This window comes from Rhinolophus ferrumequinum, chromosome 16 (genome assembly GCF_004115265.2).
Source record: "Rhinolophus ferrumequinum isolate MPI-CBG mRhiFer1 chromosome 16, mRhiFer1_v1.p, whole genome shotgun sequence".
In the NCBI taxonomy this organism is placed as follows: Eukaryota; Metazoa; Chordata; class Mammalia; order Chiroptera; family Rhinolophidae; genus Rhinolophus; species Rhinolophus ferrumequinum.
In genome coordinates, this window is record NC_046299.1 from 24672028 (window position 1) to 24691631 (window position 19604).

A 19604-nucleotide genomic window follows, 5' to 3' on the forward strand; every position below is an offset into this window, starting at 1 on the left:
TAAAGCCCAAGCCTCACCCAAGAGCAATTAAATTACAGGCTCTGGAAGCAGTGATGATAGGCATATTTTTAAGTTCCCCAGGTGATTCCAATGTGCAGACAAGTTTGGGAACCGCTCGCCTCGGCCCTAACAGCCTAGTTAGCTTAGAAAGCTTTGACCACTTATTCCCATTCCCTCTGAATTTCCACCCCACCCTATTTCATTTAATCTGCTGTGTTGATCCTGTTAGTGTGTTAATGGGATAGCCCCTCTTCTAGATAGAATTCTTACAAAAAGGGAACTGCGGTCACTGGGGCAGGTGTCCATACCGTTATCTCCCGATCCCCAAAGGTTGACCTTAGTAACAGTCAGAAGAGGGCAGTATGATCCAACCCAAAGGACCACATGCTAATGATTCTACAGCCCCTCCAACCCAGGAGCAAGGAATGAACAAAGGAAGTTCAAGTTTGAGATGTTTTCATTTTTCTTTTATTAAAGATGTGTAAGTTTGGAAAAACAGATCTGGTTGCATCTATCGATTTAACTGTATTATGCCTATCCATGAGTTCTGGTGAATGGAGATTATCTGAATTATTTTTATGTTTGCATTATTCCCAGCACCAGACACATGCCAAATAATGAATGAGTGGAATATGGATTAGACTGATGTCCCAGACCTAGAAGATTAAATGAATTTCCCTTAATATTTTCAAAGGTTTTTCAACAATTCTGTCAGTCTTTAAAACATCAAAGGAAATTAAAACAGCTGGCTTTCTTAACACGGAATATTTTTGTCTTTACACTGACAAACGCTGTCCATTGTGGCAGGCGTACTGATTAGCTACTGCCTAAAGTGATGCTGGTTGCCAAGACCAACACTAATGATCACCATACTAGATAACCAGTTTCTCTGCAGCCATCCTTCCGCTCCTGGAATGGTGGGTTATATACTGGCATATGTGCATATGCCCATGTCCCTGCTGAAGGGGGAATGCCTTCCCTCTAACATGCACTACAGTTTGCTCAACACTGATTTAACAGTATTTATCAGTGAGAAATTCAAGCAAAATTATTTAATGTGAAGCATTAGAAAAACTTACAATCTTAGCAACTCCCAAAGTGATGCAATACAGGCAGCCTTTGGTTTTTTAAAGCAAGAAGGGGGCGTCTAGTTGTAGATTATAAACAGATGCCTTTGGATACTCTGCAGAGTCCATCGCCCAAGGCAGGGACAGTGAAAGAGACCAGGTGGATGCTTCATGGCTTCCGACGACAGGGAGTTGTGGAATGAGAATTTCACACAACACAATGACAGACACAGCGGAAATCAAAGTGTTTGGGATCATTGCTTATAGAGAAAGACTTAACGAAGCTAATAAGGGGCTGAGCCTCCACCAGCAGTAGTCGTGACAGGCCAGACTCTGGCAGGTGCTCTAGAGGAGGGGCTGCTTAGGAAAAGTATCCGGGCTGCCTTACACTGGAGTGGAGTGGAGAAGGAGGAGTGGTGGCCACCAGCAGGTATATGAGTGGCCGCGAGACTTAAAGAGAGGCTCAGGAGCAGACTTGTCTTCCAGCTTGCTTGAATCATACATGCATGGCTATAAACATCTTGGGACTCAAAATTGTTTCAACTTTGTTTTTTTTAAAAAATGGCAAGCGATGATTGAATACATTTTAAAGGTAGAAAGCCCTTATAGTAGGAGGAATGATTCAATTTAACAAATAAAAGGATCTCCTTATTGCTCAGACTTCCAGAGAAACAAAATGGTAAACAGATGTATTCCCCCTCTGTCCCTCTAATAAGGGTATTGACAAACTGAGAAATAATGAAATATTAGGGCAAAAGGGAAACACTTGGGTAATAATACAAGGGAAATTAAAAAAAGTCCTCATTTTTTAACATTTTTTTTTTTTAACACCAACAGAATCCTCACAAGTTTGACAGCATATGGCCCCAGTAGCAGGATTCTGAAACTAGCATCATCTAAGGGATTAATCTGGGAGAATTTGAGACACCCGCTGCTACTTCTACCTTAATTCTTAATCCCAACTGAAGTTACATACATGCCACAGCAAAAAGGGAATTAGATACTAGTCCTGAATTAGTTTGAAAAGAAGTTCAAAGACAGCAAAAAGAAACAGCACTCTGTTTCCACAGGGAGTCTGGGAACCGTCCAAGAATTACAACCAAATTCCTTACTGAGGTAGATCTAACAGGCATTACACCTTACATAATTCAAATTGTAACCATTCACATGAATTGCTTGGATGCTGTGGTTCGGAAAATCGTACAAAGTTAAGCAAACTGTTTAAAAGCGACATCTAAAATTTAAAAGTATGAAACACAGAGAAGCTAGAATAGCTGTCGTGAAAACTTGGTACTATTTCTAGTCTTTCATATTTTATTCCTAAATGTGAGCAAAGTGACCAAAAATGAGTATCAGCGGCAGTTAAAAAGATTGGGCATGGTTAGTTGCAGTCAGCTGTGTTATAAAGAACAGATTCTGCTGAAATACATAAACTTGCGGGAAGATTCGGTCAACGAGCATTTCATTGCAGCTGTCACAGGTGTGTCTGTGTTACAGAGAATAGAGAAAACGATGCCTGAAGTCACTCACTGTGGCTTGGCACATATTACTACTGCTCTGAGCCTCAATTTCATCATCCATAAACTCAAGGGCTTTACCCAGAAAGACCTCTAAAATCCCTTTAAAAATCTCATCTGAAATTTATGTATAATGATTGCTGTTGGAAATGCCATTCCCATCAGGGAATGTCAGGGGCTATGGATAAAGTAGCAGATGACACTGGCTCTTTTGGGCAACCTGGCCTTCTAAACCAAAAACCAAAATCCTCTTCCTGAAACTACATCACTTTCCTACCTTCTCTCCTGCCTTCAGTTCCTTAGGCCAGTGGTTCTCCCTTTGGAACTGGCCTCCAATCATCGTGTCTGGCCAACCTGGTTTATAGATGAGAAATGAACCAGAGAGGGCAAGTGACTTGCCTGGGGTCCTAGAGCTAGTTAATGACAAAGCCACGATTAGCATCCAAATCTGCTGTTCATGAAGTCTCCAGTTCTTTCCCCTAAATCATACCACCCACCTGTCTTTCACTCCTGACAAAAAGCAAAACACAAAACTGAGAATAGGGGTGGGGGGGGCGCATCTATTTAGATAACAGTGAGAAGTGTAAGTTATTTTACTTTGAAAATGAAATATGAATGTGATAATACATGTTAATGCGTAAAAAGTCTAGCCTAGCAAGGGTAAGGCAGGCCTAATCAACCACATTTTAATAATCACTGCCTGAGGCCCTTGAAATTAAAGGAAGCTCTTAGGCCGAGGAGAGGACAGTCAAAGTACTTTGGATGACGTCAGAAGGATAAACACGCTGGGGAGTGATTACACAGACCTAGACCAAGGAAAATCAATTCTAGGAGCTAAGGTACAGAGAGAAAAATGGTATAATTTCACTTAGAGTTAACGACAACTTAAGTGAATGTAATGCCATATAACTGGATATGACACATATTGCCCTTATGCCCTAGTGACAAGAATTCAGAGAAACGTGATGGGTTGTGACATGATGAGACAAATAAAGCATCACTCCTATAAGCCATTGACTCCGATTTTGACATTTGTGACCTGTCTTAGTAATAATAAAAGTACTAAAACAGTTCAGGCTCATATTTGCTGTTACCAAGAAGATTGGTTGGTAGGATTCAAAGTAACCAGTGGAATGTGAATCTTACGGAACCATAACTGTAGTAACAAGGGTACCACTCAAAACGCAGAACTGCAAATAGAAATCTACTAAAATCTTTAAAAACTGAGGGCTAAAAGAGGGTTAAAGGCAAGATAGACTGTCTGACTCTATGAGCAAGAATATTTCATCAAGAGAAAGCAAGCTATATAACTGGCCCTCAGCAAGGAATAAATGGCTTCTGTTTCTAGCTAATGAGATTTCATTTAAAATCAATTGGGAGCAATGGAAGAAGCACAGGAGCCAATACCAAAAGCATATATTCAATTTTTTTGAGGGGTCTGGTAAAAATCTTATTTTTATACCATGGGACTCAGAAGTTTTACTCGTGGTAATAAAGACAAGCCTAGATCCTATAATATTAAAATAACATACAGGATGGAGCACACTACACAAAAACTCAAAGCCTAATTAAAATAAATTAGGAATAGGAAATACATTTATATTGAAAAAAATGATAAACATAAGTATCCTGAGTTTCTCAACTATAAAAAGAGCACAGTAATATCAATCAGTCATAATGATTAAATAACATACATAAAATTCTTAACAGAGTGTCTGGTACACAATGAATGCTTAACAAATGGTAGCTATTATTATAACCAGGATGAAGAATAACTTTACTAATAACAGCTTTCAAATTGGACTAATCACCGCCTCTTCCCTGCTTCAACTTCATTTTGAGCAAACAGAAGTGATCACTGTTGGCCAATTAAGGTAACTTGACTACATCACTGACGACAAGAAAACTAAAAATAGTACTTGAAATAAAGGTAAGGGGAAAAGAAAGAGCTACCTGAGTGGGCAATGGCTAGCAAAAACATATTTTGACATGATTAATAAGCAGCATTCATAAGGCAAGAGCTCACTCACAGTAACACAAAGATTAAGAAGTCAAAGAAAAATCAAGGCAATTTAGAAGTCTTAAAAATTAAAGGAAATTGCTGTGATAGAAGCCCTAATGAAAAGTAAAAAATATTTCCAAAGGAACCGTTCAGACTCTTCGCTAGATCCATTTTTATCGAATTTGAAAACAATTCAAGACTCATCTTTTTTCACCTACCAACCAAGAGTCAGTATACTTCTTTTCATCTTTTTAGTTTATTTCTAGGAGGATCTTGGTTTCTTTTTCTCTGTTTTATGAAGCATTTAATTCCCTTCTCCTTCCAGTATGGAACTTATATTTTTAGAATTCCACTTTTTTCCCCCTTCCATTTCCCCTATTCATCTAATTCTAGAAATCAAAGGTGACAAAATAGAAAACAAGGTTCCTTCAACTCTGGGAGCATATTCTTGGGCAGGACGTATAGGAAGGGACAAAATATAAAGAAGATTCCATGGGGGGCAGGAGAAGAATAAGAAATTCTCATGCAATTTAAAGGTTAAATGTGGAGGAGCTTCATGGGTGAAAGTGTAGTTACTATGGCTTTTCCTCTCCAGTTACGGAAATGCTGTTTGTGGTGGAGCCATCTCTTAACAAAGGTTCTGAAAGTTGCCAGGTGGCTTATGAACAGATTTATCTATGTATTCCAAAGTTTAGAGTTTGCTTCTTTTCAGACAAGAGTCAAATTGAGAAAATTTATATTTCTCAGAAAAACAATAATAAATAAGAGCGTGGGTTTTATTGCCTTTGCCCATTATCCTAACATTGTTCTTTCCTTCTTTAAAAACAACCCAAATACATCCCTTCCCAAAGTGCATACTGATCTTAGCAGTGAAATAAAGGAACTCTTCTGAATCTTCCTGTATAAGGATTTTTAAAAACAGGCCTAGAGAGGACAGTGACCTGAAACCAGACAAACCCAGGTCTCCAATCCGAATCACAGCTTCTGTATCCTACAAGCACATTTAAGGCTCACACACAAAAAAATAATGCCCGAACAGCCTGTGAGGCACATAGACATGGGGAAATTTTCTATTGTGGTCCTACCAGACATCAGATAAGATCCTGTCAAAACCTTCGATGGACCATTCATTTAGAAGGGGTTCTAACCTTTTAAAATCACCTACGAACATCAGCAACGCTGTCAGGGCCCTCGGACCACACTCATCATGGCTTCTTTGTCAAGTAAGCAAGGAAGTTGTATTATTTTGGTTGCCTGGAAATTCATATCTGTTCCACTGAACTACAAAGAATCTTGGCTCCCTAGTAAAGGTTGTGGATCTCCACATAAATGATATCTCTGTTACAGAGAAAAAAGGGGCTGCTGTGCTTGCTAGAATGTCTTCAGCTTTGCATCAGATGCTCCAAGTTTGGTGTCAACCCAGTTTCCAGTGTGCCCCGTGCCAAACTTCACGCTTTGGCAAGAGGAGAAAAATCTGAATCCCAGGAGCACACCAGACCTCTCAGATAAAGGAGCAGAAGAAGCATGATTCAATTGGACTAAGGCTGGCCACCTTTGTTAGCACCAATCTCTCATTATTTAGTTCTTCACAAACCAAATTACAGCTTCTCCCAGATAAGAGGACCTGGAGACAGAAGGAATTAAAGTAGATACTAAAGTAGAAATTCCAAGGCCAGGTATCCACAAGGTCAGGCCAAGCAGCGTCTCAGGCCAATACAAGAAAGTGGTGGAACACTATGAGCAGCAACTCTGGAGGACGCGAGCTTCCCTCGTCCTTGCCCAACCTCATGGCCCCACCTGGACCCCAATCAAGGGCACCACATCTTCAATCCATAGCATGTTCAATGGGGCTGAGGCTCGAGTTTGTCGACGGTGAATTCGGCGCAGCCGCAGAAGGTACAGGATGATGGCCAGGAGCACCACCAGGATGCAGGCAAAGAAGAGATAGTGGTTGTAGACAAAGGAGAGACGGAACCAGCTACTGTGAGCCTGTCGGACACCTTCCTGCCGTAGATCCCTAAGGAAGAGTTTGAAGGTGGAAAGAAACGTTAGCTTCAGAGACAGACCTCGATGCTGATTTAAAGGCCAAGGGATGTTGTCCCGTTTATTCCATCCACGCAAACACTCTAAGATGCTATCTCCACAGAGCAAGCAAAGCTGAAGCACATGTCCAGCCCCAGGGCTGCCGTGGGATCCCTCTGGCACCTTCCTTTCCACAGCCTACAGAGGAAGCCTCACAGGCTACACCCTCCAGAATCTGGGAACAAAATCGGAAGCCAAAAAAATGCACACTAGGACAAGACTGGTCGTCTATAACATTAGTCTCAACAGTGGCCCCATACCACTCTGGCCTACACAGTTTGTAAATGTGATACTAATGAGAATAGGTGGCCCCTGAGTCCAGCCAACAAATCGGAATATGTCTAAATCTTAAAAAAAAAAAGTTTCTGTGCTTTCTGAGGATTTAGGTGACAGCTAAAGAAAGCTGTCCCCTGATCACCTGTATTGCAATCTGGACAAAAATTAAGAGACATGTAAACCTAAATGCAGTGGTCTGTCGTCTAGAACACAAGCCGCTCTTTGATGGTCCAGATACCACAACCGTTTTTGTTTTGTTTCAGCTGCAGTTTTTTTGTTTTTGTTTTTTAAATGTGAGTCTCCAAACTGAAAGACTGCATATAAAATATGGACTTCTGGCTTCTCTTGATAAATGAGAACCGGCACGACAATGACCAGCCCTTTGTGTAGGGCACACGCTCTCCAGTTCCCCCCTTGTCTGACTTTTATCACCTGCCTGGCTTCTGATGGCACTGAGTTTAGTAAAGCAGGCACCAAAGATTAAGAACTAATTTTAGTCTATGTGAAATAATCCAGGGAAGTGAGTACCTAAAAGATTATCCCAAATATCTTATGGTACATAAGAGCAAGACATCAGGCTACTGTAGCTTTATGAAAATACCCCTCCTAAGAAGCATCTCATGTGCTTAGAATTCGGGCCCACCAAAAGCATTCCAAGCCAAGGACACAATCTCTAGAGTGGCTTTCCTCATTAGGAAAGATGGCTCTGTATAGACAGCCTACCCCAGTTCTCGAGTCAGTTATGTTTTCCAGGGTAAATTAAGAATAACATTTTCTTAATGTTATTATGAGTCAGTATCTTGGGAGTGGTTAGTGAGAGCTCAATCCTCGATTGATTTGCTGTGGATCAACAAATAAAACTGACTTTCTGAAATTGCAAAGCTGTGGAACAGACTCCAGACCCATAATCTCAACCTTCTTTCTGTTTCAACATACCTGCTTAGCAGTAGCAGTTCATGTGGTAATAATAAGAGGAGTTTGCTTGGTGGGGTTTTTTGGCGGGGAAAGATCACTTAAGAAACCTATCGTGAGGCACTTACTAACATCTTCTGAGCTCAAGAAGCCAGCTTGGTCAGTCCACCTTACCTGAGTGGTAAGAACCGTGTTTTATACAGAATGGCTCCCAGCGTCCACTGAACCTCTCGGTCATATACCAGCTGGGCTGTCCGTAGGTTTGGGTAGTCATAGGGAAAGTGGAATCCTTCATGAAGGACTTGGTACATCCAAGCCGATTTAAAACACTGATATCTGTGTGACAAAAAGTAATATAAAAAATTTAAAAAGAAGAAGAAGAAACAGAATTCTACGGTTTTCCTTTGCACACTCCCACAGGATGTCAAAAAAATCTCTCTCCCAGCTTCAGCTCCCTCACCTCTAGGTGGAGCCAAATTCGAGCCTATTTTATATTAACGTTTACCAGAAACGTGAAGAACACCTTTATGTAATAATAATATTATGACTATGTTTTTCTTTTATTTTTTTTCTTTTTTATTTTTTTAAAGAGTTCTTATCTTCAAAGAACATGCTGAAATATGTATGTATGTAATTATAGGAAGTCTGGGTCTAATTAAGATAAGAGGGGAGCTGTGGATGGGAAAATAGATGAAACAAGATTGACCAGGAGTTGATAACTGTTAGTAGAGTAGGTGGGTGATACCCTGTTTCCCCGAAAATAAGACCTAGCCAGACCATCAGCTCTAATGCTTCTTTTGGAGCAAAAATTAATATAAAACCCGGTCTTATATTATATTATGTTAGATAAGACCTGGTCTCACATTATAGTAAAATAAGACTGGATCTTAGAATAATTCGTGCTCCAAAAAACACATTAGAGCTATTGGTCCAGGTAGGTCTTATTTTCAGGGAAACAGGGTAGGTACACAGAAGTTCATTATACTATTTTTGTTTAGGTTTAAAAACTTTTAAACTAAAATGTTTATAAAATGGGAGGAGCAATGACCCAAACTGGCAAAATACTGGTATTTGTTAAAGCTGGATGATAGTTACATGAGGGTTTACGTTACCGTTATTACTACTTTTCCGTATGTTTGATATTTTAATAAAGAGGACTTTTTTAAAAAAAAAAAAAAAGACCACACCCTGACTTCGAACCACTTGGAGATAACTCTGGTAAACACCCGGTTTTCCTTGGCTTCACTAAAATAGGCTCATTATTTGTCCCCTATCTCTCAGAAAAATCAAAATCTGAAATAATCAAATTCTCCTTCAACATAAACTCCACTCTGAACTATTGCTTGCTTTCCTTCCTTATAATCTGCTGTCCACATTTTAAGGCTACATCTGAGGGGAAAAGGAAGTTGCTTACTTGAGTCGATGCTCATCCGCATGTGATGAAAAGAGGCCGTTCTTGAATCTCTGAGTCAGTACTGACCAAGCCATGCCACAGTAATCCTGGAACAACCACGGAGAAATGGTGCAACATGAAGTTGGAGGCAAACTCTATAACTTGCCCCACAGTCACAGCTATTCCATTTCTAAAGTTACTTGGGGGCTACTAGTTGACTCAGGAAAACAGAAATGGCATATTCGTTCACGGCACCAGGTCCTGTACAAGGCATGTCCCAGAACTCAGGCTGCTGGGTTCCTTGAGTGGCCTGGAGACACTCCTATTTACTCCTGTCGCCTCTAAGTCTAGTACAAAGCCAGCCTGACATGACGCCTGAGCCCCTTAGGCTTCGGAGAAGGGTAAGGTGAGGATCAGGAACACCAACACCAAAACCAAAGAGCGCGTCCTTCCATTCCATGTAAGATTGACGCGAGCAGGTAAAACAGATGGAACAGAGTGGTCAAAAACCTGTCACCAGCCTACCTCCATCTGGTAATTCTCACCAAAGGAATCATTCCTTTTGTCTGTTCAGTAAACTAACATTTCCTGAATATCTGCTATGTGCCAGGTACTATTCCAGGTGCCAAAAGGGTCCAGCAGTGAATAAAACAGACAAAATATCTGTTGAAATTTCTTCCTTTCTCATGAAGCTTACATTCTATTGGTGAGAGACAGACAATAACCAAATATACATACAGAAATACATACACATACATATACATATACAGAGTGTGTTAAACAACATAAATGCTCACAGGAAAAATAAAGCAGGAAAGGGAAATAGGTAATATTGGGGAGGGTTACAATTTTGGATAGAGTGGCCAGGGAAGGTGTCACTGGGAAGGTAAGAGTCAAAGTAAGGAACGCAAGGAAACAAAATCATCTTTTATACCTGGGAAAGAGAGCATAGTAAGCCACTAGCAACCTGAGCCAGCAATAACTTGAGCCCTTCGGTGTTCAAGGGAATAGAATTTGAAGAAGTTTTAAAATGAGAGAAAGATTCAGGCCATGAACAGACAGGGAGCTCTGGATGCTGGAAAAGGAAAGGAAGTATGAGGGTGATCCTGAAGGCTGGAGAGGAAAAAGCAAATACAAACCAGGCTTTCTCAGTATTTCTTAGGGACTGGCATTAGGGACCAGAACAGTACACACACTGCACATACTATTCTACCGGAAGTCTTCCACCAAGAGAACGCTAGAGAATTAGATAAAGCAGAAAGGAAAGAATAAAAAATATAAGAGAGAACAGATTCTGCCCATAAGCTTTCTGATAAAAGAGACCGATCAGAGAGATATACAATAATTCAAAGTGATGAATCTAAATTAAAGAGGGAACTATAGAAAGCTAGTGGAACTTTAACCTGTCCAGGTAACTGATGATTTAGGCCTACAGGATACGTAAGTCTTATAGGCGCTCAAAGTTAATTTTCACATCTTCTGCATTTTAAATTTAAATAACACTTCCCCCTTCATTGCACATTTTCACAACATCTTTCTAATATTCTGAGTGACCCTATACACTCCGACCATTTAACAGCTCAAACCAAGAAAATGAAAGTGGACTTGTCCACCTGTGTGACATCAGCTCCAAAAGCACATTACAACTGGGAGCACCCAGTAAGGGGAAAAATACCTAAAGACGATACTTTGGGGTATCATCTGTCACAAGCATTAAGCAATGTTTAATGTGGTAAGTTATAGGAAAAACTATTGGCTGCCACACAATTATAGACCTGGGTGAAAATTTGGGTGATAGGATGCCTTGGGAACCTAAGCTTAATTAATCAGAAGGCTCTATAGTATAGCAGCTTCCTTAACTTCTCCAAATACAATTCCTCATCTGCAAAATGATGCTTCGTTGGGCTCCTGTGAAGAGTCAAGTGAGACCATGCAAGCAAAGCCCTGCACACAGCGCCTGGAGGAAAGTCAGGCACCCACTACCCAGCCACCGCTGGCATGAGCCATCTTTGTCATTAATCATTTACCTGAGCAGCCTTGGCAAATGTTGGCCCGTGGTAGCGGCCACCAATGCGCAACACATCCTCTGTACAGTAAAAAAACTCAGAGAAACCGTAGAACTCGCTGTTGTTGAAGTCAATTGGCGATTGGTAGATGCCATTCAGCGAGGCCTGGCTGGTGTTGGAGCGAGCCAGCAGGGGGCTCAGCATTGCCCCACAAGTCGCCCAGTCTCCTTTTCCCCGGACATGCAGGACCTGGCTGTTCCTCTCCACCACATCCGTGAGGCCCACGGGCAGGCAAGGATCCAGAAACGGATTGTCAGGACTCAGACCTGTCTTCTGGCCCAGCAACCTATCACAGTGACAAAAACACACAGAACACATCACTGCTGTACCCAACCTACTCTAAGAACCGCCTAGTTTAAGAAACCATTTCTAAGAATGTGCCTCATAGACACTGTATTATAATTTTACATGACATCACAGAAACAAGGATGGAGTATTACCATGTAGCCAAGTCACATGAACATTTAACCTAAGTAAATTCAAGTTAGCAAAAAAAGAAAAAAGGAAGGAAAAAAAATAGAGAAATATGGCAGTGACTGATGTTGTTCAACCTTTTAGTCAACATGTACACTTCCCAGTGTAAAGTGAAATTGGAGATGTGAATCTGCTATTCTCCATCCAGTCTTCTTTCCCACTTGACTTAAAAACACAAAGATCTCACCCTGTTTAGTGTGGTTCTAATGCTTAAAATAACAACTGGGAGGAGGTGGGAGGGGCTGGGGGCATTTCCTGAGAGGGAACCACGGCAGTGGCGCAGTGGCAATGGCTGGCAAGTGATGGAGCCCCTGCCTGACTCGGAGTGGGGAAGGGAGCGGACGGGCAACTTGATTCCCCCCCAACAGCCATCACACTGTTCTGCTTACTTAGTTTGTAGTTGCTGAGCAAAAGTATTCTCATTCCTGAAGAGATTAATATGTAGAGCATGCAGAGGACAGAAATTAAGTTGAGACCAAGTAACCCTGTCAACTGCAGTTCATTATTCATCATTTCCTAAACAGACATTGAAGAGTGGACTTCCTAGGATGAAGACGCACCCACAAGTATAAAGACTGAAGGAGGGAATGGGAATGTGGCAACACAACAAAACGCTTTGGAACACCTGGAACCTATTTTAAGGATGTAACACCAGCTACGAGGAAAACTTAGAAAATCGTTATTAAGAAGAGAGAACCCTTAGGTTGTGACATCCCAGGAAGCACAGGTTTCTCTAATAGATCAGCAGCTATACAAGATAAATAATCACTCTTCCGAATTAGGTGACTCAGGATACATGGCAAGAAAATGTCAATACATGGGAAGAAGATGATGAAGCCTGGCAAGTTCCGAGGCAGCAGAAAATAGCAGAGAGAGAAAAAGGAGCAGCAGAACAAGGAAGAAAATGGGAAAGGAAGCAGAGCAAAACAAAACTGGTGTGAAGCTTTTATAATTGTTCCTCAGATGTCATAGTGCCAGCAGGAGTGATCTGAGCTCCACAACCGGCAACATTTAAGGGTGTTTTCACAACACAAACACACAGCTTGACTTTACTGCCTTCATCAATCACCTGGGATAACAGGATTCTCCCAAAGTACCTTGAACTCTTAGTAGTTGAGACAAAACCAAAATAGACTTATGAGACAATATTTTCTTTAACATGCTTCCAATATAAAACAATTGATTGCTGTAGAGAAGTTATTACAAATGGGATATACCAATACCTCTTCAAAGTAGTGCTTCCAGCTAAACAAATGGGGGTAAATAATTTTATGGTAGAAAAGAACTCTACTATCTATTATGCTTTCCTTCAATGGCATAATGATAAAATAATTTTAAATGCTTAAAAAAAACACCTACAATTATGGTCTAACTACTATATCTGTTACTCAAATGAAGAATCAGTGATCTGGTCCATGATGGAGGAAAAACGGACTATTCTGGAATTATCGAGAGAGAACAAGTTCAAGGTTAATTTTGACTACAAAAGCTTTTTATCTGTTAAGTGCGCTATGAAACTAACTCCCGCATAAAATGCAACTCCATTTGAATTCAACAAACATGTCTTGAGCGTTTCCGTGTAGAAGAAACTGCTAGGAGCTACACTGTACTGCACAATTGAAATTAACGTAATTAATCTCACTTAATCCTGTGATGTCCGAAGTGAGACACAGTAAGAAGTCATCACAATAAGCTGCTGTACTTTTTTATGAGTCCTGATGACAAAGATCAGAAAGCATTCTGACCCAGATCCAGTGGACGACTACTGGAGAGGCTCTAAGAGATGCTACACCATTGGCAGGGATGGTAAGAAGAAAGAGGAAGCAAGGATGTATCTTAGTAGGATATGAACATTTCTTTTTAATATCTGCAACCTGATGACATTCTATTCCAGAAGTACAGATCTCATACCAAATATACCTGTTTTTGTTAAGAGTTTCATTCAGCACAAGGTCTTCATAGCGCTGCCGGGCAAAGTTGCCCCCAAAACCCAGAAAGGTCGTGACGTAAACCCGATACACATGTTCGGTGTGTTGTACATCACAACCCAGATTGAATTCAGCCAGCAGGATCTTTGCAGCTTCTTCCTGCAATGCAATGTAAAGAGAAAAAGGGGAGTTTTAGTTTTGGTTGATTTCTAGAAAGCTATGACAATGCTAACACACCAGGCTTTGCTAGCTATGAACATACCTTGTAGCGTTCTTTCATCCTCATAGCATTATTTTATACAAAGACATAAAGTGACAAGACTGTACAAAAAAGAACAAATCAGAGACTGAATACCAAATTACAGACCAAAACACTATCTGAAGGTAAAATCGTTACAGAGGTTGTTGTTTTCTTGAATATACTTTTCTGATTTTCTAATTCTCCAAAATGGGAATGTACTATTTTTATAATCAGAAAAAAAAAAAATCCTTTGATAGAAGTAAATTTAAGGAATTTGGGAGATCATCATGAGATCTATTCTATGGCCTTTTCTAAAACGATTCAAGAAGTCCTAATGGTCTCTGTGACAGATTTGGAATTGAGAAAGTTCTGTTTTATTGAACCTCCAATAAAAATGTGCTCTATTTCCTTCCTTCCTTCCTCCCACCCTCCCTTCCTTCCTGACTTCAGGTACAGAGGTTGACTTAATCACATTCCCCAGTTCATAGCACATTATTACGGTAAAGCCCCACTTTTGTTTTTTTCATTTACTTCCTTTTATCTTCACACCCACTCGTTTCTGCTCCTTGCTAGAGGCAACCATCCTAATGTGCTGAATGTGTAATATTTGTTTGTATGTATTATTGCCAAATTGTTTTGAATTATTGTTTTGAATGTATTTATTTTTAATTTATGAAAATGCTACTGTGCCCAGCAATTCCATTCTTAGATATATGCTCAAGAGAACACTTAGGTATACACAAAAATGTGGATGTGAATGTTCACAGCAGCATTATCTATAATGGCTAAGAACTGGAAACAACCTAAATGTCCATCAGCTGCTGAACAGATAAACAAAATGTGGCACGGTCAGACAATGGAATGTTATTCAGCCATAAAAAGGAATTGAAGTACTGACACATGCTACAACATGGATGAACCCTAAAAACATTTTGTTATGTGAAAGAAGCCAGTCACAAAAGGGTACATCCTGTATAATTCTACTTATATGAAATACCCAGCATACATGAATCTATGGAGACAGAAAGTAAATTAGTGGCTGGTAGGGCTGGGGAGAGGGGACAGGTGAGTGACTGATAATGAATATGAGGCTTCTTTTGGGGGTGATGAAAACATTTTGGAATTCGATAGTGCTGGCACAACTTTGTGAACTGTACAAAAAATACATCAAGCATTAAGGATTACGTAGGTTTTAGAAGTGCTATTGCTATGTCTCATTGTTTCTTTCCTTTTTTTATCGAGCACTAAGATCCATTATATCGCTACCGGTATGGGTACAACTGCTTGCCAGTATATTCCTAAAGCAGTGTTGCTTTCTAAATCTGCACACACAGTCATTTGTTTAAGGCCCACTGCCAGCTTCCACCTACCCCTTAGTGTCAGAACCATGACTTCATTTTACTTGTTGAATACATACTAACAAACACAGCCTAAAAAGTTTCACAACCTGGTTCCCAAAATCTCCAACCCTAGCACAGATTTCTTGGCTGAATGCCACAACCACATTTCCAACAGTCCTGCTGGATATTTGGACACATATGTTCCTCAGAGATCTCAAACTCAACATACCCGAAATGAAGCTCATTGGTTATACGACTTCAGAACTGGACACCAGAAAGATGCTCTTACCCAAACCACCTGGTTTGCTTAGCATCAACCCTGCCCTTTCCCCTGTGGTCTCTCACAGTGACTGGGCTCCTCACCCTTCCAGTTAGTTCTCTAAGCTGGGCCCTCGGAATCACTGGCCATCCCTCCCTGCCCTACCCACACCACCACAGTACATTCTTTTTTCACTCCAAATCATCCTTTGTCCCCTCCCTTCCATTTCCACTTAACATTGTCTAGTTTAGCCCCTTAACACTTCTCACCCACGGTTCCCTGACCCACATTTGTTTCTGCTACTACTGTGTTTCCCTGAAAATAAGACCTAACCGGACAATCAGCTCTAATGCGTCTTTTGGAGCAAAACTTAATATAAGACCCGGTATTATATTATATTGTATTAAAGACCCGGTCTTATAGTGAAATAAGACCGGGTCTTATATTAAGTTTTGCTCCAAAAGACGCATTAGAGCTGATTGTCCGGCTAGGTCTTATTTTCGAGAAAACACGGTAACACCGAAATTATTTTCCTAAAAAAATGGATTGATTGGATCACAGCCGCACAATTAACATAGCCATAAAATTCAGAGCTGGGAAGGACACCTTCAGAGTTTAATTATTTCATAGATGATGAAACTGAGGCCCAAATGACTTCCCACTCCTAAATCTTTGCTGGTTCCCCACTACCTATAAATACAAAAGCCAAATTCCCTAGCGTGGCACCCAAGACTCTTCACGATTTAACTTCATCTTATCTTCCCAGCCTTACTTAAAATCCTATACTGCCATAGGTTATTCACCATTCCCTGGACATTCTGGGCTCTTTGCTGCTCTTTCTGTGCCTTTATGCATACTATTCCCTCCATGCAGAGGGCCTTCCTTCAGCTTCCACTACACAAAAACCTGTCATCATCCAAGGAAGGTAAATATCATCCATTCTACGAAGCTAGCATGGCTCCCATTCAAGCCTTTGGAAATGGAGCTGACTCTGCCAGTTCCCACATTGCCACCGCTCTGTTTAGACCAGAGGCCCTCAACCACGGTGATTTTGCACCCCAAGGGACATCTGGCAATATTTGGAGACACTTTTGATTGTCAAAACTGGGAGCTGGTAGGTGGGGGGGTTAGGGGGGTTCCTATCCTCTGGTAGAGCCCAGGGATGCTGGTAAATATCATTTAAAGCACAGGACAGCCCCACAACAAAGGCTTATCCAGCCCAAAATGTCAATTGTGCCAAGGACAAGAAACTCCGGTTTATATCAAATGACAGCACACTGTCATGGTTTGCCTGGTATTGCAGGCTGTCTCACTGACAGATTACAAGCTTTTGGGCTCAGTGTAACATGTCTCATTCTTTGCACATAATAGGTACTCACAAGTGTCTGTATTTCTTCTTCCTCTCTATGATAAAATTATTCCCTCAAAGTACATTCTTTACATTCTTCTCAGGTAAGGAATATTAGAATGGAATCATTAGTAAGAGAAAGGGAATGACATTTAATGAACAAGTATGTGTCAAATACTGTGCTCTGCGATTTATATGCATTATCGTGTTTAATCCTCAGGCAATTGCATGAGATAGGTAGTATACTTATAATTGCTGAAATGTATTAAACATTTATTATATGCTTGGCATTTTGCTAAGTGCTTTACACAAATGGTGGTATTTTATTGTCACAACTTTATGAAGTAGATATTATTACTATTCCCTTTCTACATATGAGGAAACTAAGGCTCAGAGAGGTAACCTGCTCAGGAAAATGCAAGCTAGCAAGCATCTGAACAAATATTTGGACCCAGGCAAGTTGGTCTAAATCCAAAGAATCTAATCTAATCTAAATCAAATTTCCTTCACAAATACGGATATTCCTTGCGATGAGATTTCCCTAAAAGGTAAAATACCTGTTTTGGAGGAAGGACAGAGGTTGAGGTAGGAACTTCATAGGCAATTTGGAGAGAGGCTCCTCCCATATCCAGAATCCCTACTGTCCTTCTGCGTCCCGTTGCCAATTCCTGGGGAGCTTCGGCATCTGATTCTGAAATAAATAGAGGAATGGAGGGGTCTGGTAATTGAAAACTAAAATTAAGTCAAAAAGAAGAAAAAGACAGAAAACAGAAATCCCTTAAAAAAGACTGAAAGAAATTAACACGGAGAAGAATTATTTCAAGTGACTTAAAACATGGTATTTTGACTATATATCCCTTGTAGATATACCTTAATGACAAAAGGAACAAATAAATATCTTAAACCACACTCTAGTAGTCTTATTGGTAATATTATTGATACTATTTTAAAACCATTAAACACATATCGAGGAACAAAGCAAATAAAAAAATTTATGTTATTATCTTTAGGGACCAATATTTAGCATAAGATAAAAAGAATATAAATATAAAATCAATTAAATTAAATAACCTTATAATCTTAAATATGAGAAATTCCAGCTGTTAAATGCAGAAGGAATGGCAGAATTAGAAAAATCATCCTTTTGCAACTTCTAGTGAAAAAACCAGATCTAAGCAATGATAATTGGCTATTAAACCATTGGGTGAAAAGTGAATGAGGAGAGGTGGGCAGTTAAGCGGCATCGGCTCTTGTCTTGCGTTGGGAAAGCAGCTGGGCTCAGGCCTCCCGGCGAAGCATTGTCTTACAAATTGGTAGAGGACGAACTTGCATTGTTAGATAAAAGCATAAATGAATTTTGGAATAAATTCAAAGGCAATGTCAGTGACATCTCCTGTCAGATGGTGGGACTAAGAGATACCTACAAGGACATCAATAAAGCATTTGCAGAAAAACTATCTGTGAAATTAAAGGAAGAAGAACGAATGATTCAGATACTATTGGAATATCAAAATCAGATCAGCAGGCAGAATAAGCTCATTCAAGAAAAGAAAGATAACCTGTTAAAGTTGATTGTTGAAGTAAAAAGCAAAAAGCAGGAAATGGAAGTACTGACTGCAAATGTCCAGGATCTTAAGGAAGAATATGCTAGGAAGAAGGAAACTATTAATACTGCTAAAAAAGCTAGTGAAGAGAGGTTGAAAAGGCTCCAAAAATCTGTAGATGTGTATAAAGATCGACTTGGACTAGAAATTCGAAAAATTTATGGTGACAAATTGCAGTTTATATTCACTAATATTGACCCTAAGCATCCTGATAGCCCATTTATGTTTTCCCTACACCTAAATGAAGCAAGGGACTATGAAGTGTCAGATAGCGCTCCCCATCTTGAGTGCCTATCAGAATTTCAAGAGAATGTAAGGAAGACCAAAAATTTTTCAGCTTTTCTTGCCAATGTTCGGAAAGCTTTTAGTACTATGGCTTATAATTAATGTATAAATAGTATATAAAAACTGTTTAGTTTTGTTCCCTATTGTGTGTCTCTCTTAAAAAGAATTCTCATCCATTGTCTGCCTGTAATCCTTTTGTATTTTTTAAATATCTCTGTGTGGTGTATTTCTTTATAGAGCATTTTAATTAAAATCTTGGGAAATAAAAATAAAATAAAATAAAATAAAAAGTGAATGAGGAATTTTGATAATACCTCAGATCAGGCTGACAATACCTGAACCCTGAATACCTGATCAGTACTAACATGGCTAAAAGTGGGACAACCATGTGATGTAGCAGGAAACACTTAGCACCATCTATGATTTAGTCTTGTGGAAAGAACTGAATCTGAGTCTAATCAAGTTTCCATATCTAATCTGCAGTTTACAGGACCTATGGGGAAATGAGGAACACGTTAAAGACCCCACAAAGATGCAGTCAACCAAATTTAGAACGTGGCAAATGCATTCTACTAAGCGACTAGCTTCTTTTTTTTTAAATGAATGATTTGAAAAAAGAGGTGTGGGGGGAAGGTATACTGTTATAGATTAACAGAGACATGTCAAATGAAATTCGTGATCCTTGTTCAGATTCTGATCTGAACAAGACAACTACAAATAAATATTGAGATAATCAGGGAAGTCTCCACCTAGGAATTAGAAGGGTATTGACTACATAGTAGAAATTGTTAATTTTCTTAAGTAAGAAAA

At 39.9% G+C, this 19604-nt stretch overlaps 2 protein-coding genes and 1 pseudogene across 3 annotated transcripts in view; 2 read left to right on the forward strand and 1 right to left on the reverse strand.

Moving 5' to 3' along the window:
• Positions 1-449: 449 nt before the first annotated feature.
• Positions 450-19604, reverse strand: part of ENTPD7 (ectonucleoside triphosphate diphosphohydrolase 7) — a 41076-nt gene continuing 21921 nt past the window's right edge. For both annotated transcript variants that reach the window (XM_033130615.1, XM_033130616.1), the window contains exons 8-13: positions 17463-17596; positions 13710-13876; positions 11277-11601; positions 9271-9356; positions 8031-8192; positions 450-6603 (exon numbers count right to left, since the gene is read on the reverse strand). In XM_033130615.1, the coding sequence (XP_032986506.1) occupies positions 6372-6603; positions 8031-8192; positions 9271-9356; positions 11277-11601; positions 13710-13876; positions 17463-17596 (1106 nt within the window). In that variant the 3' untranslated portion in view covers positions 450-6371. The remainder of the gene's footprint in view (positions 6604-8030; positions 8193-9270; positions 9357-11276; positions 11602-13709; positions 13877-17462; positions 17597-19604) is intronic.
• Positions 12092-12741, forward strand: LOC117036264 (receptor-binding cancer antigen expressed on SiSo cells-like; annotated as a pseudogene).
• On the forward strand, positions 17614-19045 carry LOC117036265 (kinetochore protein Spc25). Its single transcript, XM_033131066.1, has 2 exons — positions 17614-17626; positions 18178-19045. The coding sequence occupies exons 1-2, from the start codon at positions 17614-17616 to the stop codon at positions 18894-18896; spliced, it is 732 nt and encodes a 243-aa protein (XP_032986957.1). The 3' UTR covers positions 18897-19045.